The 18,392-nt window shown below is 36.6% G+C and overlaps 1 protein-coding gene across 5 annotated transcripts in view; it reads right to left on the bottom strand.

Annotated features, from left to right (window-relative positions):
- Positions 1–17,935, bottom strand: part of ANKHD1 (ankyrin repeat and KH domain containing 1) — a 103,096-nt gene extending 85,161 nt beyond the window's left edge. For all 5 annotated transcript variants that reach the window (XM_033095844.1, XM_033095845.1, XM_033095843.1 and 2 more), the window contains exon 1: positions 17,497–17,935. In XM_033095844.1, coding sequence (XP_032951735.1) covers positions 17,497–17,787 — 291 coding nt within the window. In that variant the 5' untranslated portion in view covers positions 17,788–17,935. The remainder of the gene's footprint in view (positions 1–17,496) is intronic.
- Positions 17,936–18,392: the final 457 nt, after the last annotated feature.

Raw genomic sequence — 18,392 nt, 5'->3', positions numbered from 1 at the left:
TAATTCAGATTGCAATAGCAGTACTTCAAAATATATCTGGCCAGCCAAAAGGGAAACCATTTATAGCTACATGAAAATACTAAATAAGACCAATTCTGTACACTTAATAAAAGCTTAGTGATACAGTACCAAAAAAAGTCTATATATAGTGTGTAAATCCAAAATAATGATAAATCTAATGAAATTTGCCTTCATCATGCAAATGTTTCTTACACACAGCTGAAGGATCACAGAAATTTCCTTATTGCCTAATGATACAGTTACATAGCTCATCTCTATCCAGCAGCTTCATTCAGCAGCAAATATAAAGCAGCCATCCAGAGTGGTACTGTTTTTGCCAACGGCAAGAAAGCTTATTTCAAGTCTTAAACACTGCAGATTTTTTTCTACCTCTAATTAGGTACAACAATAAAAGGTGGAGGAAAAAGATGAGGGAATCTAGCCCATAAAAACTGATTATTTTTTACTAGTAGGTAATCTCTTCTAAAATGCTGAAGGCAAAAACTTTGTCTTACTTCTCAAAAGTCTTTTTTTTTTTTAACCTCTCTTCTTTTAAAAAAATGAGTGTGGTTTTAGCCTCAACTAGAATTTAAATAAAGGAGTGGAGGAAAAGGAAAACAAGCATTTTGTCCCATTTGACATTTCAGAAATGAACCACTGGATGGCAACAGTTACTAGGGAGATTAACCATAGACTCAGCTATCATCACCTAAAAAAAAAACAGTCAGTCACCTGGCTAAAATATAGTTAGAAAAATAATTAATCAATTCAGCTATGATTTGGCCAAAACCTGCTTCCACTGAAAAAAAAATTCTATCAAGTGTGCTGCGCAGTGCTATAATTAAAGCTTTCAATAATATTAATATGTTTGAAATCTTAAAATATTAAAAAATTAAAATCTCACCTACATATTTGTCAATAACAAATTGATACCTTCTCAAAGACTGTATTTCTGAAAATAGCAATTGCTAGTTAGAGAAAAGAACTTAGTTGAAATGAACATTCTATCTAAAAACATATATTACATATTTTGGTTTATATATTCTCTAGTCATATGGTCATATCATGCAACAAGCACAAAAAAGAAAACCACTAAGCTCTCAAATATAAGTAGAAAATACATTGTTTTATATAGAATGACTTTTAACAGACAAATGGATTACGAAATTTTTATATTTAACATGTTAGTTTGTATTCTGAGTTAGGGACTAAGAGACCATTAGGTTGGTGCAAAAGTAATTGCGGTTTAAAAGGTTAAAAACTGCAAAAACCGCAATTACTTTTGCACCAACCTAATAGTAGCCACAAATTTAGTTTCTGCTAACTTTTAAGAATAATCATCACTCCCATAAATTCCAACTGGAGATATAACAAAGTTCAAGGGAAGGCTAAATATTTTACACTACCTCTCCTCACAAACCTTCAAAAAGTGAAGCTCGCATAAGAAATTCAGATTTGATAATTAAAAATAAGAAGCTAAATAAAACATTTTAAACATCTAAAATGCATTTTAAAAATATTTTTTAGTATTCCCTTTTCCTTTTATTTCTCTATTGGATTTTTTTTTTTTTTTTAAGATTTTTATTGGAGAAGGGGAACAGGACTTTATTGGGGAACAATGTGTACTTCTAGGACTTTTTTCCAAGTCAAGTTGTTGTCCTTTCAATCTTAGTTGTGGAGGGTGCCGTTCAGCTTCAAGTTGTGTCCTTTCAGTCTTAGTTGTGGAGGGCACAGCTCAGCTCCAGGTCCAGTTGCCGTTGCTAGTTGCAGGGGGCACAGCCCACCATCCCTTGTAGGAGTCGAAGAACTGAACTGGCAACCTTGTGGTTGAGAGGATGCACTCCAACCAACTGAGCCATCCAGGAGGCAGCTCAGCTCAAGGTGCCATGTTCAATCTTAGTTGCAGGGGGCAGAGCCCAACATGCCTTGTGGGACTTGAGGAATTGAACTGGCAACCTTGTGATTGAGAGCCCACTGGCCCATGTGGGAATCGAACCGGCAGCCTTCTGAGTTAGGAGCATGGAGTTCTAACTGCCTGAGCCACCAGGCCGGCCCTAAAACGCACATTTTAAAAAATGTACTTGCTATTTCTCCTCGTCTCTCTTATTTAGCTTATATTTGGGTGGACCAACATATGTTACCTCTTCCCACCTAACGTGAGCCCTCTACTTTATGTCAGAATCATCGCTCACACCAATTTTAGAATACAGATGGCTTACTATTGATTTTTTGTTTGGAGCAGCAAAAAGGATGGGTCAGTGTTCCAAGAGATAATCATTGAAGGACATAGCAATTCCTTTTTGCAAAAAAACCCACAATACTCCAAAAGTTTCAAAAGCAGCATCCACCACAAACATGCTCCAAGAACCACTCATAGAGAGAAAGTAACACAAAGTAACACAGTTGCAATTCAGGACCAAATAATTATAAATTTAGTAGTAGATTTTGCTGATAGTCTAAGGCCCAATCCAATATAATCAGCAACAATATCTTGAAATACTGGAATGAAAAGGCTGTGTATTCTTTAACATAAAAACTTCTCGGAGAAGTCATCAAAATGGCGGCGTGAGTCACCCACGAAGAAGGGAATTGCTATGGTCCCATTGTACCCATCAGAAAGCTGAGGCTTAAGGAGCTGAAGTGACTTGCCCAAGGACAAGCATCTAAGGAGGAGCAGAGGTGGGACTCAAACTAAGGGCCTCTGATCCCAGAGCAGGAGCTCGCAGCCATGATGTTGCTCACTTGTGTTTTAAGTTACTATTAGAAATCAAGCATTTCCTCACCTATTAAAAATAACATCTAAAATGAAAAAAAAAAACTTCTCAAATTTCTTTCTACAAGGAAAGCCGTATTCCCAATTTCAGACCCACAATCCTCTTTTCACAAAACATAAAATGTTACCTTGGGATTTCTTTAGCTTCACATAGCACAAGAGAAGTATATCATGCTTTGCCAACTAGTTAAAACTGGAGAAAGTTAACTCCACTTTGCTCAACTACAAAAAACTTCATTTCTAAACTACAGTTTTAATATAAAATCTATTATTTTTGAAGTCTCTATTAAAGATGGGAGAAAGGAAAGTCTTTTTTAAAATAGTAACTGTCATTAAGTACTGACAAAAATAAGTCACCATTAACAAAATGCCTCATATGTATCAGCTTATTCCATATGTCATTATATTCAATCATCTTACCTACTCAATGAAGTAGGTCAACTGATCTTCATTTTAAGTAACTGAAACTCAGAAAAGGTGACTTGCCCAAGATCATATAACCATGCAGGGATCTGAAGCCATGTATTTCAGACTCCATGTATTTCAGACCCTTTCACAACACCACACTGTACTAAATGAATCTTCTTCTTTAGTACTAAGTGTACTGAATGAAACAATGGAGTATAACTAGAATAAATCCTAAGCAATGACATAAGCAAAGAATCTACAAGTATTACAATGTCGCAGTTTAACAGTAAAAGTAATGTCAGGAATAAACTTTTTAAAAGTAAATGTAATAGATTACCAAGCCCACTAACTCCTCTGCCAGAATTCTTAAACTGACAGACAAATCACGTTTTCATTTAGTAATTTCTGGCAGTTCCAAAAACATCATTTCTAACCAGCATACTACGTACAATAAAATTTGTGCCACAATAGGGTTTTTTTTTTGTGTTTTTTTTTTTTAAAAGACTGCTTATATGCTCATTAGAAAAGCCACAGGAATGAAGTATCTGGCAATTAAGGTCAAGAAAATCTTACTGTTGAAGGAAGAAATTTTACTCTATATATCATAATAAATGGGTAAGGTTGGGGTTAAAAAGAAGTCCTGGCTTCTGCTCATTATCCTAAATAGAAAATAAACATTGAACACTCAAAGGAATACTCAATTTAAATAAGTTAAAAAGAGCTCAAACATCCATAAACCTCCAATTAATACCAACAACGGGAGGACAGCATAATGACTAAGAGCGGTGACTCTTAGAATAATACCAACCAGCCCACTGCTCTGTGTGATCTTAGCTAACGTGTTTTTACCTCTTAGCCTCATTTTTCTCAGCTACAAAATAAGATATCATAACTATATCACAGTTATTGATAATTAGGCAAGACAATAAATCTAAACTTGCACAACAGTGTTTAACACATGGTAATTGCTCAACAAGTATTAGTTATCATTACTATTAATATTACTACTACTACTATTATTAAGGTCAATTTGCCTAAGGACCTTGTCTTCCTATACTCTTGCTTTCTACTCCACAAAAATAATATGGACTCAATTATACTTGTCTTAGGCTAACAAGAAACCTGAGCATATTAAGCACTACACATACATTCATTCAACATTTACTGAACATCTACTACGTGCCAGACTTTCTAGTACATACCAGGAACACAAAAATATATAAGACATGATTCCTGCTCATTATGACAGATAAATAAATGCAATAAAATATTACAGATGCTATAATAGTTATATACAGACAACATGGGAACACAGAGGAAGGAATGGTGAATTCCAATTGGGGTAGTAATGAAGGAAATCAGTTAGAGATGACAACTCTGAAACAAGAAGGTATCCAACAGGATGGGGAAGAGAGACAACAGCAATAGCAGCAGTGCAGAGTAGTAGTTATAAACATCAGCTTTACAGTCCAAGATACCTGGATTCAAATCGTGGCTCCATCATTACTAGATGCATGATTTCATGTATGTTATATAATGTCTCTAAGCTTCAGTTTCCTTATCTGTAAATTGGGAATAATATAATTTTCTTCAGATGGTAGTTTTCAAGTTTATTTGAGAATAGATAGGTAAGCTTTAGCCCAGTGGACAAGAAGCACTCAGCACATAGTAGTTATTAGTGTGATTCCAGAAGCCAAAGCAGTGGAAGCAAATATACCACAGGCATATATAGTTTGACATGTCCAGAGAACTCTAGCAATTTCATATGGCTGGAATATAAAAAGCAAATAAAGTTGGGTACAGCAAGGATAGGGTTGGGAAAATATACAGAAGCCAAATCCTAAATAATTTGTATCCCATACCAAGGAATTTGGATTTATCTAAGGAATGGGAAGGGTTTTTGCCAAAGGAGTGATATGATTGAACTGGCAGTAGAGAATTTACTCTGATAACACGATAGAGGAAGAATTAGGTATAATCTTGGAGGTAGATAGAGCCAAGCATTACTGCAATAAGTGCAGGTGAAAGACATCACTTATAGCAGAAGCAGTGAGGATACAGTGAAAGGGACACATAAACAAGATATTAAGAATGAACGGACAGGACTTAATGCCTGCTTAGATGTGTATGGTGAGAAGAAACAGCAGATGTGAGCTCCAAGGTTTCTGATGACAAGAGATTAGCTTTAGGAGAATGCAATTTACAAAGGTGGGGGGTGGTTATAGGTCAAATACATGTACCTGATTTAAGAGTAACCTTAAATAATGGTCTCTTCAAATTCAAAGAAAATAAACTTTCCTTTGTTAACCTGTCAGTCAAGTCCTAAGTAAAACAGGTACTAAAATACACTACAGACACTCACTGTTAATAGAATTAAAATAACAAGTAATTTAACATAATTGGGACCATTTGAGCAGTGACATACAAGATTTGTTTTTGCAATTTAATCACACAGGTGATAACACTGGCTTGGGTGTCAAGCAAATTGCTATGTTACTTAAATATTGAATTCACATCTCTTTAAGAAATTGTTAGAAGATATCAGATGCAAAAACTCTTACTTGCTATGTTTCATATGTTATTCCACTTATCCATTTGTTTGTTATTCTAAAAAAAGGAATTCTGTCCATATTCTTCTTGCAGATTATAGTGTATACCAGATGCACTCAGATAGCAACTGCCCAAACCAGCCATCTCCTCCCGCTTCACTTTTATTTCCTCTTAAACATATATCCAGGCTTTGTCAGGGAGGGGATGCATACAAAAGAACAAACACTAATACTCTGACAATTTACTCACCTGGTAGCCTGGCAAACACAGGTTTAAATCCCATTTCCCCTTTATACACTTTCAGCACATACAAAAGGAGCAGAAATTTCAAGAGCTGCAATATTATTATTGGGGGTAAGGAGAGGATCTTTTGTGTGTGACCACAAATTCTGCAGCATATTATATACCCCCTTTAATCTTTCCTGAAGACCAGATCAAGAGAACAAGAACATATCCAACAAACCAGATAGCCAAAACAATATTGAAAAAGAACAAAGTTGGAGGACTTATGACTTCCCAATTTCAAATTTAGTATAAAAAGTTACAGTATCAAGAAAGTATGGACCTAGCATAAGAAGACATGTAAATGAACAGAAGTTCACCCTCCAGAAGTAAGTCCTCACATTTGTAGTTAATTGATTTTTGACAAGGATGCCACAACAATTCAATGGAGAAAGAAACAGTCTTTTTAACAAACGGTGTTGGGACAATTGGATATCTGCATTCAAAAGAATAAAGTTGGACCATTACCTCACACCTTATATAAAAATTAACTCAAAATGGATCAAAGACCTAAACATAAGAGCTAAAACTATAAAACTCTTAGAAGAAAACAGGCCTAAATCTTCATGACCTTGGATCATGCAACAGTATCTTAGACATGACACCAAAGCACAAGCAACGAAAGAAAAAAATAGATAAATATAAAAATTGGGCTTCCCCAAAATTTAAAAATTTTAATGACACAATCAAGAAAGTGGAAAGACATCCCATGGAACGGCAGAAAATATTTGCAAACCATGTATCTCGGGGACTAGTATCCAGAACATGTAATTTTTTTTCTAAAAAAAAGAAGCACAATTCAACAATAAAATGACAAATAAACCAATCAAGACATGGGAAAAAGATTTGGAATTTCTCCAAAAATATATAAACGGCTAACAAGCACATGAAAAGATGCTCAACTTCATTAGTCACTGGGGAAATGCAAATCAAAACCATAACGAGATATCACTTCATACTCACTAGGTTGGCTATAATCAAAAAATATATATTAACAAATTTAGCAAGAATGTGGAGAAATTGGAACACTCATACATTGCTGGTGGAAGGTAAAATGTTGAGGCTGCTGTAGAAAACAGCTTGGCAGTTTCTCAGAAAGTTAAACATAGTTATCATATGACCAAGCAATTCTACTCCTAGGTATATACACAAGAGAACTGCAAGATATGTACAAAACCTGTACACAAATGTTCATAGCATCATTATTCATAATAGCTAAAACGTGGAAATAACCGAAATGTTATCAATCAACAATCAATGAAATGTGGTATATTCACAAAATGGAGTATTATTCCAAAGATACAACATGTAGAAACCTCAAAAACAGTATGGTAAGTAAAAGGAGCAAGGCACAAAATACTACATATATGATTCCATTTATATGAAATGCTCAGACGAGGCAAATCCAGAGAGAGAGTAGATAAGTGATTATCAGGGGCAGCATGGAGGGGGGAATGGGAAATGACTGCTAATGGGTAGAAGGTTTTTGTTTGGGGGTGATAAAAATGTTTTAAATTATACAGTGGTGATGGTTGCACAACTTCCTGAGTGCACTAAAAACCACTGAATTGTACACTTTAAAGAGTATATTCTATGATGTGTGAATTATATTTTTTAAATTTGGGGAATTTGAATCTGAAAAATACTTCAGAAACTTGTTAAGTTCCTATTTTGATAAATGCACTGTGGTTATGTAAGAAAATATCTTTGTCGTTAGGGAATGTACACTGAAGATTTTACAGGTAAAGAGGCATGACATATGTATCTTTCAAATGGTTCAAAAAATAAATTATTTGTTAATGAGAGAAAGAGACAAAATGAATATAATTGGTGAATCCCTAAAGGGTATATGGGAGGAGTTCCTTATACTATTCTTGCAACTTTTCAGTAAGTTTGAAATTATATCAAAATAAAAAGCAACAAAAAAATATATATACATATATATATATAACGCATCCAATATAAATGGACTATTGCCCCTTTGGGGATTTTGCTCTTTGATAATAATAGTTTGTTTCAAATATTACTAAATTTAACAGTTGCACAATTTTTAAGACAAAAATTAAAATGTAGAGATTTAGCAGAAAAGTAAGTAAACACAGAAAAAAAGTAATTAGAAGTTAAGAGCTGAAAGTCCTTTCAAGTGTACTATTCAAGATATCAACTGACATGGCCAAACCTTTACCTTCTGACTCAGGTTTCATAAAACCTGAAAACTTTTTCAATTCTAAATCATTAAAGAAAATACTATAGGTTTATTTACCTAGGTTTAATTATAAATACCATATTGCGATAATTTTTCCAAAACTCATCTACAACTCATCTCTAATCATGTAAAGGATAAAAAGTATTCTTCCTAGCATTTAATGAATATTTGAAGCATCATGATCAACCACAAATAGTCAATGTAAGGACAAATCAGGAAAAAATAACATCTACTCAGAGCACAGCATCCCATGTTAACTGGGTTCAATGATTTCAGGGAGGACATTGGCGAGTGCTTAGTCTATCCCTGCTATAGAGGCTTTTTAATATTTTGTCAAACTCAAACCTTTTCATTTGCTAATATCTGTTGTGATGAAATAATTACATAAGGTTTGTATTAAAACTTGTTCTCACCCAAAGCAATCTACAAATTCAGTGCAATTCCTATCAAAGGCCCAACAGCATTATTTTTTTTTTTTTGCAGAAATAGAAAGAACCATCCAAAAATTCATATGAAATCTCATGGGATAGCCAAAACCATCTTGAAAAAGAAGAACAAAGTTGAAGGACTAACACTTCCTCATTTCAAAACTTACTGCAAAGCTACAGTAATCAAAACAGTGAGGTACTGGCATAAAGACAGACATATAGACCAATGGAATAGAACAGAGAGGTCAGAAATAAACCCTCCCATATATATGGTCAATTGATTTTTTAAAAGGGTGCCAAGACCATTCAATGGGGGACAAGATAGTCTTTTCAACAAACAGTGCTAGAAAAATTGGATATCCACATATAATAAAGTTGGACCCTGACTTGACACCAACTACAAAAAATTAACTCAAAATGGATCAAAGACCTAAATGTGAGAGCCACAACTATAAAATTCTTAGAAGAGGGGGCAGCCAGTTACCTCAGTTGGTTAGAGCGCAGTGCTCTTAACAACTAGGTTGCCAGTTGGATCCCCACATGGGCCACTGTGAGCTGCACCCTCCACCACTAGATTGAAACAACTACTTGACTTGGAGCTGATGGGTCCTGGAAAAACACACTTAAAATAAATAAAAGTTTAAAGACTAACAATAAAATAAAAATAAATAAGTAAAATAAAATTCTTAGAAGAAAACACTGGGAAAAAATCTTTGTAACATTGGATTTAGCAATGACTTCATGGATATGATACCAAAAGTACAGACAACAAAAGAAAAAATAAATTGGACTTCATCAAAATTAAAAACTTAAGCATGGAAGAACACTTTTAAGAGAGTGAAAAGACAACCCATGGAATGGGAGAAAATATGTGCAAATTATATATCTGATATGAAATTAATATCGGGAATACATAAAGAATTCCTAGAATCAAACAATGAAAACAACCCAATTAAAAATGGACAAAAGATTTTAATAGACATTTCTCCAAAGAAGATATACAATGCCCAACAAGCACATGAAAAGATGCTCATCATCACTAATCATTAGGGAAATGCAAATCCAAACACCAATGAGATACCACTTCGCACCCATTAGGATGGCTATCATCAAAAACAAAAGCAAAACAGAAAATAACAAATATGGGCTAGAATGGGGAAAATTGGTACCCTTGTGCATTGCTGGTGGGAATGTAAAGTGGTACAGCTGCTATGGAAAACAGTATGGTGGTTCCTCAAAACACTAAAACAGAATTACCGTATAATCCAGCAATCCCACTTCTGGATGTATACCCAAAAGAAGTGAAAGCAGGGACTCAAACACATATTTGTACACCCATAGTCAAAGCAGCACATTCACAACAGCCAAAAGGTAGAAGCAATCCAAGTACCCATCAACGGATGAATGAATAAACAAAATGTTGTATATACCCTGTTTCCCTGAAAATAAGACCTTGCTGGACAATCACTTCTGATGTGTCTTTTGGAGTAAAAATTAATATAAGGGGCCGGCCCGGTGGCTCAGGCAGTTGGAGCTCCATGCTCCTAACTCCGAAGGCTGTCGGTTCGATTCCCACATGGGCCAGTGAGCTCTCAACCACAAGGTTGCTGGTTCAATTCCTCGAGTCCCACAAGGGGTAGTGGGCTCTGCCCCCTGCATCTAAGATTGAACACCGCACCTTGAGCTGAGCTGCCTCCCAGATGGCTCAGTTGGTTGGAGCACGGGCTCTCCAACCACAAGGTTGCCGGTGGGACTCCCGCAAGGGATGGTGGGCTGCGTCCCCTGCAACTAGCAACAGCAACTGGACCTGGAGCTGAGCTGCGCCCTCCACAACTGAGACTGAAAGGACACAACTTGGAAAAAAGTCCTGGAAGTACACACTGTTCCCCAATAAAGTCCTGTTCCCCTTCCCCAATTAAAAGAAAAAAACAAACAAAAAAAGCGTGACATCTGTATTAACTGGTGTGACACAGACTTTATTAAAAAGAAAAAAAATTAATATAAGACCCAGTATTATATTATATTATATATTATATATTATATAGACCCGATCTTATATTATAGTAAAATAAGACAAGGTCTTATATTAATTTTTGCTCCAAAAATCACATTAGATCTGACTGTACAGCTAGATCTTATTTTCGGGGAAACATGGTACATACAACGGAATAATAGTCAGTCTTTAAAAGGAATGAAATTCTGACACATGCTACAAGGATGAACCTGGAAGACATTATGCTAAGTGAAATAAGCCAGTCACAAAAACAGAAATACTGTATGATTCCACTTATTTGATATGCCCAGAACAGTCAAATTCATAGAGAAAGAAAGTAGAACTGTAGTTGCTAGGGGCTGGGGAAGGAAGGCTAGGGTACTATTGTTTAATGGACAGAGTTTCTGTTTGGGAAGATGAAAAAGTTCTGGAGATGACTGGTGGTAATGGCTACTCAACAATGTGAATATACTTAATGCCAATATACTTTAAAATGGTAAATTTTATCTTATGTATATTTTAACACAATTTTTAAAAATTGTAAAATGGTCATTTGTATGTTATGTGTATTTTACACATATTAAAAAAAAACTTGTTCTCAATCTAACTGTCCCCATTACAAACTGTTAAACACATCAAACTTACCTTGGCAACTTAATAAACTATTCTTCCTGTTCAATTCTTTAGTTCCTAGGGCTAATCCCTGGGGATACACTTGCCTTTCTCTTTTCAAAATTACACACTAATGCAGGTGACCCAAACCACTAGGATACAGTGGGATATCTACTTCATTTAAAAACAAAACAAAACACCCTTTCTACTACTCAAAACAGCATCCATTAAGGGAAAAACTGGAGAACTGAAGTGTGAGTAGTGGAGAAAGAACAAAATGTGCTCTTTGACAAAACAGTTGCTAAATTTCATTCTAGCAAGTAAGAAAGAGCCTTACATACAGCTTTAATTTCTTCCTAGTTTAGGTAAAGTCGTCTGGAAGAAAGGTAAACCAGTCAATCGTAAGGCAAGTGATCTTCATTCATAGGAACCATACACTGTCAGTAACTAGCAATAGAATAGCACAGATTTTAATTTTTACAAATCAGTGTAACAATATCGCAAAACAAATTTCCCATATTGGAAAAGGTGCAAAGTTGGGTATATGCTTTTCTCTATCAGTAGTTTTAATATTCTTAATTCTCTTAAAATGAATAATGACAAGGCCTGAACTTTTCATGTAGGTTCAATTACAAAATTACTTTAGAATAGTGCTCCTCCTATACTCAATGGTACATCTTTGATTTCCTTCTTAATATATTGATCTACATGATAGTCACCAATTTCATTAAATAATATAAAATTTTTCCAACAAGGTCAACTATGGATGATATGCTAGTTTGAGATAGACAGTCTTAAGCAACCAATTAATTCATTGGTACAATGCATCAGAAGAGAAACAGTAAGCAGGACAATCTAGCAGGTAAAAAAATTAGAATAGTAGTAGGATGACTTATTTTTATCTACAAATTAGCTGTGTGCTCCTGGGCAAGTTACTTAGGTCAATGGTGTCCAGACTTCTAAGCTTTACCCAGGGTCCTGACATGAAGTTTCCAATTTGATATTGTGTCAAATACAGATATTTTTAAAATTAATTTTTTAACAGTAGGAAGGGTATTATCTCAAAATAGAAAAAAGTGGGGAAAAATAGCTTTATGAAAAATTCACTACATTGTCCTTACTTTTCTCATTTCACTTTAGATCTATGAAAACTTCAACAAGGACTAAGCAAGCGTTTATTGGAGAAATAGTATTCGGTTACCAAAAACATTGCCTATTTCTTAATCTGAAAAAGCAAAATAGTAGCATGGGTTCTGGATTCAGTAATGGATTCAAATCTTAGTTTTACCCCTTACTAGCTGTGTAACATTTTAACCATTTTGTTTTTGTGGATTCATCACTTCTCTGAGCCTACATTTATTCTTCTATAAAAATGTAGATAATACCTACCTCAAAGGGATGTTGAAACGATTAAATAAAATAACGAAAGTATCTAGTACGATACTGGCATATAATAAGCATTCAATAAATGGTAGCAGTTACCTAAAAATGAGATGAGATAGGATTATCACCAAGATTCTATGACTTTATACACAAGCAACAGGAGAGGAAAATTGTAAATAGCAAGATCCAAGAAGGTAGATATATTGAAATAGTTCACTTATAGTGGGTTAAAAAAAGAATTGATTTTATTTCTTACAACTTTGGTTCTGTATGAAGGTAAATTTGGCCAAAAAAAAATTGGTATAGAGGGCAGCAGGGCTTTTCACTGTATTTGTCTTTATTTTACTTTGACTTATGAACTATATGAATGTAATCAACTATTGAAAGGTACTGAATAATAACCAAAAGAAAACCCCTACACACTTCAGGTTTCACAATAAGATTTTCCTCCACCCATACCTAACAACTGTTTTGACCCACCAGTCTTATAACCATAGTCATCAACACATCATTTTATATGTAAGGTCTTCAGGCTTTACAGAATAAAACTTAGGCAAGGTTGAATACTCATGCAGTATAACAAAGTGTTATAGTTAATAACAGGTAACTTTTCCTTCAGTAAACATTTCCAGTGTCTCCAAAATCTGCTCACTAGAATACCAAGTTATATTTCCTATTTTAACACTACTGGTGACAATTTATGAAATCAAGCCCTTTCTACCTTGAACAAAGTCCCTATAAAGGTTTTTTAGAAATTCCTTTTCCTGGACAATAAATGAATTTTTCAAAAATAATATAGTATTTTAAGTGAAAGTTCCCCCAATTGATAAATATACAATAGAAAATTTACAGCATCAAACCTTTCAGTATATCCCTTTTCAATTTCTCTCTTGTTCAGGTTATGAGCTTAAGCCCTGAGATGCTATTAAAAGCAGTGACTCACCTTGTTTACCTGAAGTTTGAATACAGAGTATTCATGAAAAAATTGCCATCTCTGACAATGAGTGGCCTCTAGACCAGAGGTTCTCAACCAGGGGTGATTTTGCCCCCGGGACATATTTGGCAATGTCTGGAGACATTTTTGGCTGCCACAACTGGGTGGGTTTTACTGGCATTTAGTGGGTAAAGGCTAGGGATGCTGCTAACACATAGAAGAACCCCTCGTAACAAAGAATTATCTGGCCCAAATGTCAATGTGTTGCCATTAAGAAGCCTTGCTCTAGATTGTAGATCATAAGTAATCCTAAAAGAAATGATCCGTCTCCTCTCTTACTGGAGAAAATCAAAATGGAACTTCTGTATGGGTCTGTGCTGTTGACTCTGAAAGTAATTTTTAGAAGGAAAAAAAATTCCCTACAAAGCTTTTGTTATAATCTGCTATATAATTTGCATTAAATTGCTATATATAATGTCTGTGTGCTTTTACCTAAATATGGCACCTGCCTCAAGATAAGGGAAAAAACCTCATGATATAAAGCTATGATTTCTAAATGGATGTCTGTCTTTAAAGTGTGTGTATACAAACGTGTGTATACACACATATATAGGCTTATATAAGCCTGGACAATTTTCTGAAAAAAATTTAATGTGGTTACCTCTGAAGAAAGGGATCTGAAGGGTCAGTAGGGGTGAGAAGGAGATATATATATATATATATATATATATATATATATATGCGTGTGTGTGTGTTTATATATATATACATATATATATATGTAAAATCTATAGTGTTGAATTTTACACCACAAGACTATATTATTTTTATAATTTTAAAAGGAGGATGTCAGACATATATACATACAGTATATGCATACATTCTTATGACAGAAAAATTAAGAGTCATAAAGCTCACCAAAGTGCTTTCTTTAGGAATTTTATTTTTCTTTTAACTCGCTAAAAATAAGACTACAAATCTAAAATTAACATTTGAAAATTGGTTTTTAAAGAATCATCAACCTGATCTCCACTCTGAACAATGGGTATATTTCAATCGGATCCATGCAAGTTCTAACTTCTACTCTAAGCCTTTGACAGCTAAGGAACATGCTTATTATGCCTGAAGAAATACAAAACATGTATTTACCCCAATTTTTAAAACAACGAGAACCAAAGATCCCAAAGGGTGGAATTCCCTAAGGCAGCACAATTCTAATATAAAAAATTTACAAGACTCAAGCCCCTTCCTCAAACTAAAAGGTCTTTTGACTTAGCCAGCAAAGAAAAGCAACTTTTTACTCAGCTATAGGCTCTGATAATGAATAGAAAAGAGGTCCTCAGAGCATCTACACCTCTGTATACCAAATGTATACGATTTCAACTAATTGAAGAGCAAATATTCCAGGCCTCTGTTTCATACTCATTTCTCACCTAGTCCTGCCCCATTTGGAGAATAAAACAAACTTCACTCTCAAACTACAAATAACTCATTATCTCTCTGGATGTCTAGATTCTAAATATTTGGCTCAAAAACATCTATGAAATAGGAAAATAACGATTTTAGCATTATTCATAAATGCTCCTTGGGTATTTTTTGAAGAACATTATTTATGGTCTTCACACTGTAAATTCAAAGGCAGTAATATGGGAGGAGACAGCTCATCTTGTCAGAGAGAAAACAAAAGGCAAGAAATTTGCTTGGGCAAAATAGGTCATTTCACTCACAAAGGTATAAACTATAGCCTACTACATGTACTATACAGCAGAGACTAGATACTCCAGGAAGTTCTTCTCTATGTGATAAGGGAGAAACAAGACATAAAAACAAAATTTACTTTCTCGATAAGTTAAGAAAGAATCTATATAAACACTGAACATCATCTTAGACTAGGCTAAATTGTCTGACTATCCAAGAAACCTCCACTCTAAAAACGGGGTCTATATATATATATACATATATATAAATATATTTACATATATATTTATATATATATGTATATATATATACATACATATATATAAATATATATATGTATATATATATACATATATATAAATATATATATATATATATACATATATATAAATATATATATGCTTAATACCTAAATCCTTTTTAGGCAAAGAAAACTTAAGTAAACAGGAGAATAAGGGGTTCTTCTACCATTAGCTTAAATGGGTGTAGGAATCATGAATAAATAATTTATATGATAAACATTAAAAAAAAAGGTGTTGATTCTGCTCATAGCTTTAACCACATGTATGCTGACTCTAAATGAAATGGTGTGTGTGTGTGTGTGTGTGTGTGTGTGTGTATACACAAGCCTCACAGAAATGGTTACTTCAAAAACTCATTTCCCAGATATAAAAAGAGCCAAAAGAGTTAGAAATGTATGACTTTGAAGGCTCACTAGCACTCTACCTCTGAAGAAATTTAAGAATACTACTTATGTAAAAGCAAATGAGTGACCTTTTATCTCACCTATAATGATTATGTAAAAATAGTCTAGAAAATCAAGGACATTATCTTTCTATCACACTTAGATCAAAGCAAACCTTTTCAGTCTCTCTTACAAGTTTCAAAGATATTCCCACTTTATTTCCTAGGTAAAAAGTACAGCATGTATTCTAGGTTCATCTCTCATCAATTTTCACTGAAAGGATAAAAGAGTTCCGCAAGCCCAACAGTGGACGTGAAATTCAAAGATACAGACATTCAAGGGACTAGCTCCCTTACAACCTTACAACACAGTTTTTTTCCAAAGCAAAATGTTGGAGTCAAAATGTATGAAGGTTTTAAATCTAAAGGAAGCCCTGTTCAGACCTAGAATGTAAAGCTGAACACTAACTATATTCTGCAACCCACAAATACAGTTTCTCCTATTCCTCTCAAATACAACAGCCAGGATAGCTGTACACACAGAGAAATCCCTGTACTTTAACACCAAGATCAGAGGTTAATATAATTGGTCATAGGGGATGAACCAGACACCTTAGAACCAAAATAGAATACTCTTGAGCACTTAGAATAGTCATCACAATACAGTACTATATCCAAGCCACAGTGAAGGGGAAAAAATGTACAGATATAAATTATCTCCTTTTTCCTTAGAGCCCAAAAGATGATACCTACCATCCTAGGTTGCTCAGACCTAACAAGGCCCAGAATACACGAGTTAAAAGAAATGAACGACCTGATAACTAATTTCCCTCTCTGCAAAAGGTGTCCATAGGGTGCCCCACCTTCTCCAAGCCTAAAAATATACAGAGTTCAGTTATCCAGCTACTCTGAAGTTCAAAACTGCACGGGAACTTCCTTTTTCCTGTCTAATTTCACAAAAGGTTCCAGGTGCAGGACTCACGTGATTTTTCAGGGTAAAAGCAGCGAGCTCCTTATTTATTCTCACCTGGCTCAAACTAAAGAAGGGAATTACCGACCCGTCTTAAACACACATGTAAAGCATAAGGCAAATATATGTCCAGCCCCTCAACTATGGAGAGAGGCATATAGTGGGAATGCTCTTTGAGCTAGCTAGCTCTGCCTGTCTCTCAGTCTCTCTCCCTTTCTGTCTCGCTCTCTCAGTACCAAGGGCAGGGACTCTAGCAAGACCCCGCCCCCCCCATCTCCAAAGCGGGGTGGGCGGGAGGTAGCCTGACGAGTCCTGGTTCCCGCGCGAAGCTCAGGGACCAAAGGACTCCCCATTGTGGGTCTACTGATGGTGACGGGAACCGGTCCGGCTTGAGCCGCGCTGAAGAGTAAGCCGAGGGCGCAGCTAGGCCCGCACCGCTGCCACTGCTCCTTGGGGCCGATCGCTGTCAGAGAACGACTCCGCCCGGGCAGCGGGAGGGTGGACCGGGCCCTGTGCCGGCCCAGAGAGCATTCATGCCCCACGCTGTGTGGAAGGTGGGGGTCCCGGAGCCGTACCTCGGACACTTCGTCCTCGTCGCTGCCAGAGGCACCACCTCCACCCCCGGTTCTCAGCACAGCAGCCGCCAACTTGAAATCCAGCGCCGCGTCCCCTCCGCCCGTACCGCTGCCGCCGCCACCGACTCCTGGCGCTGGCCCGGCCTCCCCAAAGAGTCTCACGGTGCGGATCCCCAGCCCGACCCCTCCCGGCGGAGGCGGCTCCGAGGCCCCGGCTGGGGCGGATCGCGGAGCCACCGAGTCCAGGTCCTCCTCAAAGGAGGTGCCGCCGCCTCCGCCGTCGGTCAGCATGGTCGCACGCGGAGCCGGAGACACTGCCGAGTCACTCGCGGCCACGGCCGCTGCTGATCCCGGGAAGGAGAGGAACAGCAGGAGGAAGAAGCGTCTCCTTTCCCCCGTCCCAGCAGCGCCACTAACTTCTCACTGCCTAACCTGCTGCCTCCCGCCCCACACACTCGCCACTGGCTACAGCACCAAAGCGGCTGCAGATCATTGGCCAAGGTGACCCGTCGCTCAGGCTCTTCGTCACGCGCCGCTCGCTGGCTTGGGGCCTCAAAGCTGCGTTGACCCGCGCAGGCCTAGGCGGTTGCGAACACCCGCCTCCTACTCCCCGCGCACTGACTTCCGGTCTTTTTCTACGTCTATTGGTCAAACTCTCTGACTATCGCGTCACGACCTTAAAGTGGATTAGTTGGCCTTATGGTCAGTCATAGTGACCCCTGACAATGGGAGACTTCATTGGCGTTATAAAGTGTCGGTCACTTTGTCACAGGACGTCGCGTGGTACAATTGGCCGGTAAGAGTACCATTTATCCCGCCTCCATCTGAGGTGACGGGAAAGGGTTGGGGAATTTCCACTTTTGATAAAAAGGATGGCTGAAGTGACGGACGATTCG

This window comes from Rhinolophus ferrumequinum, chromosome 24 (assembly GCF_004115265.2).
Source record: "Rhinolophus ferrumequinum isolate MPI-CBG mRhiFer1 chromosome 24, mRhiFer1_v1.p, whole genome shotgun sequence".
In the NCBI taxonomy this organism is placed as follows: domain Eukaryota; kingdom Metazoa; phylum Chordata; class Mammalia; order Chiroptera; family Rhinolophidae; genus Rhinolophus; species Rhinolophus ferrumequinum.
This window is presented reverse-complemented; position numbering and strand designations above follow the sequence as displayed.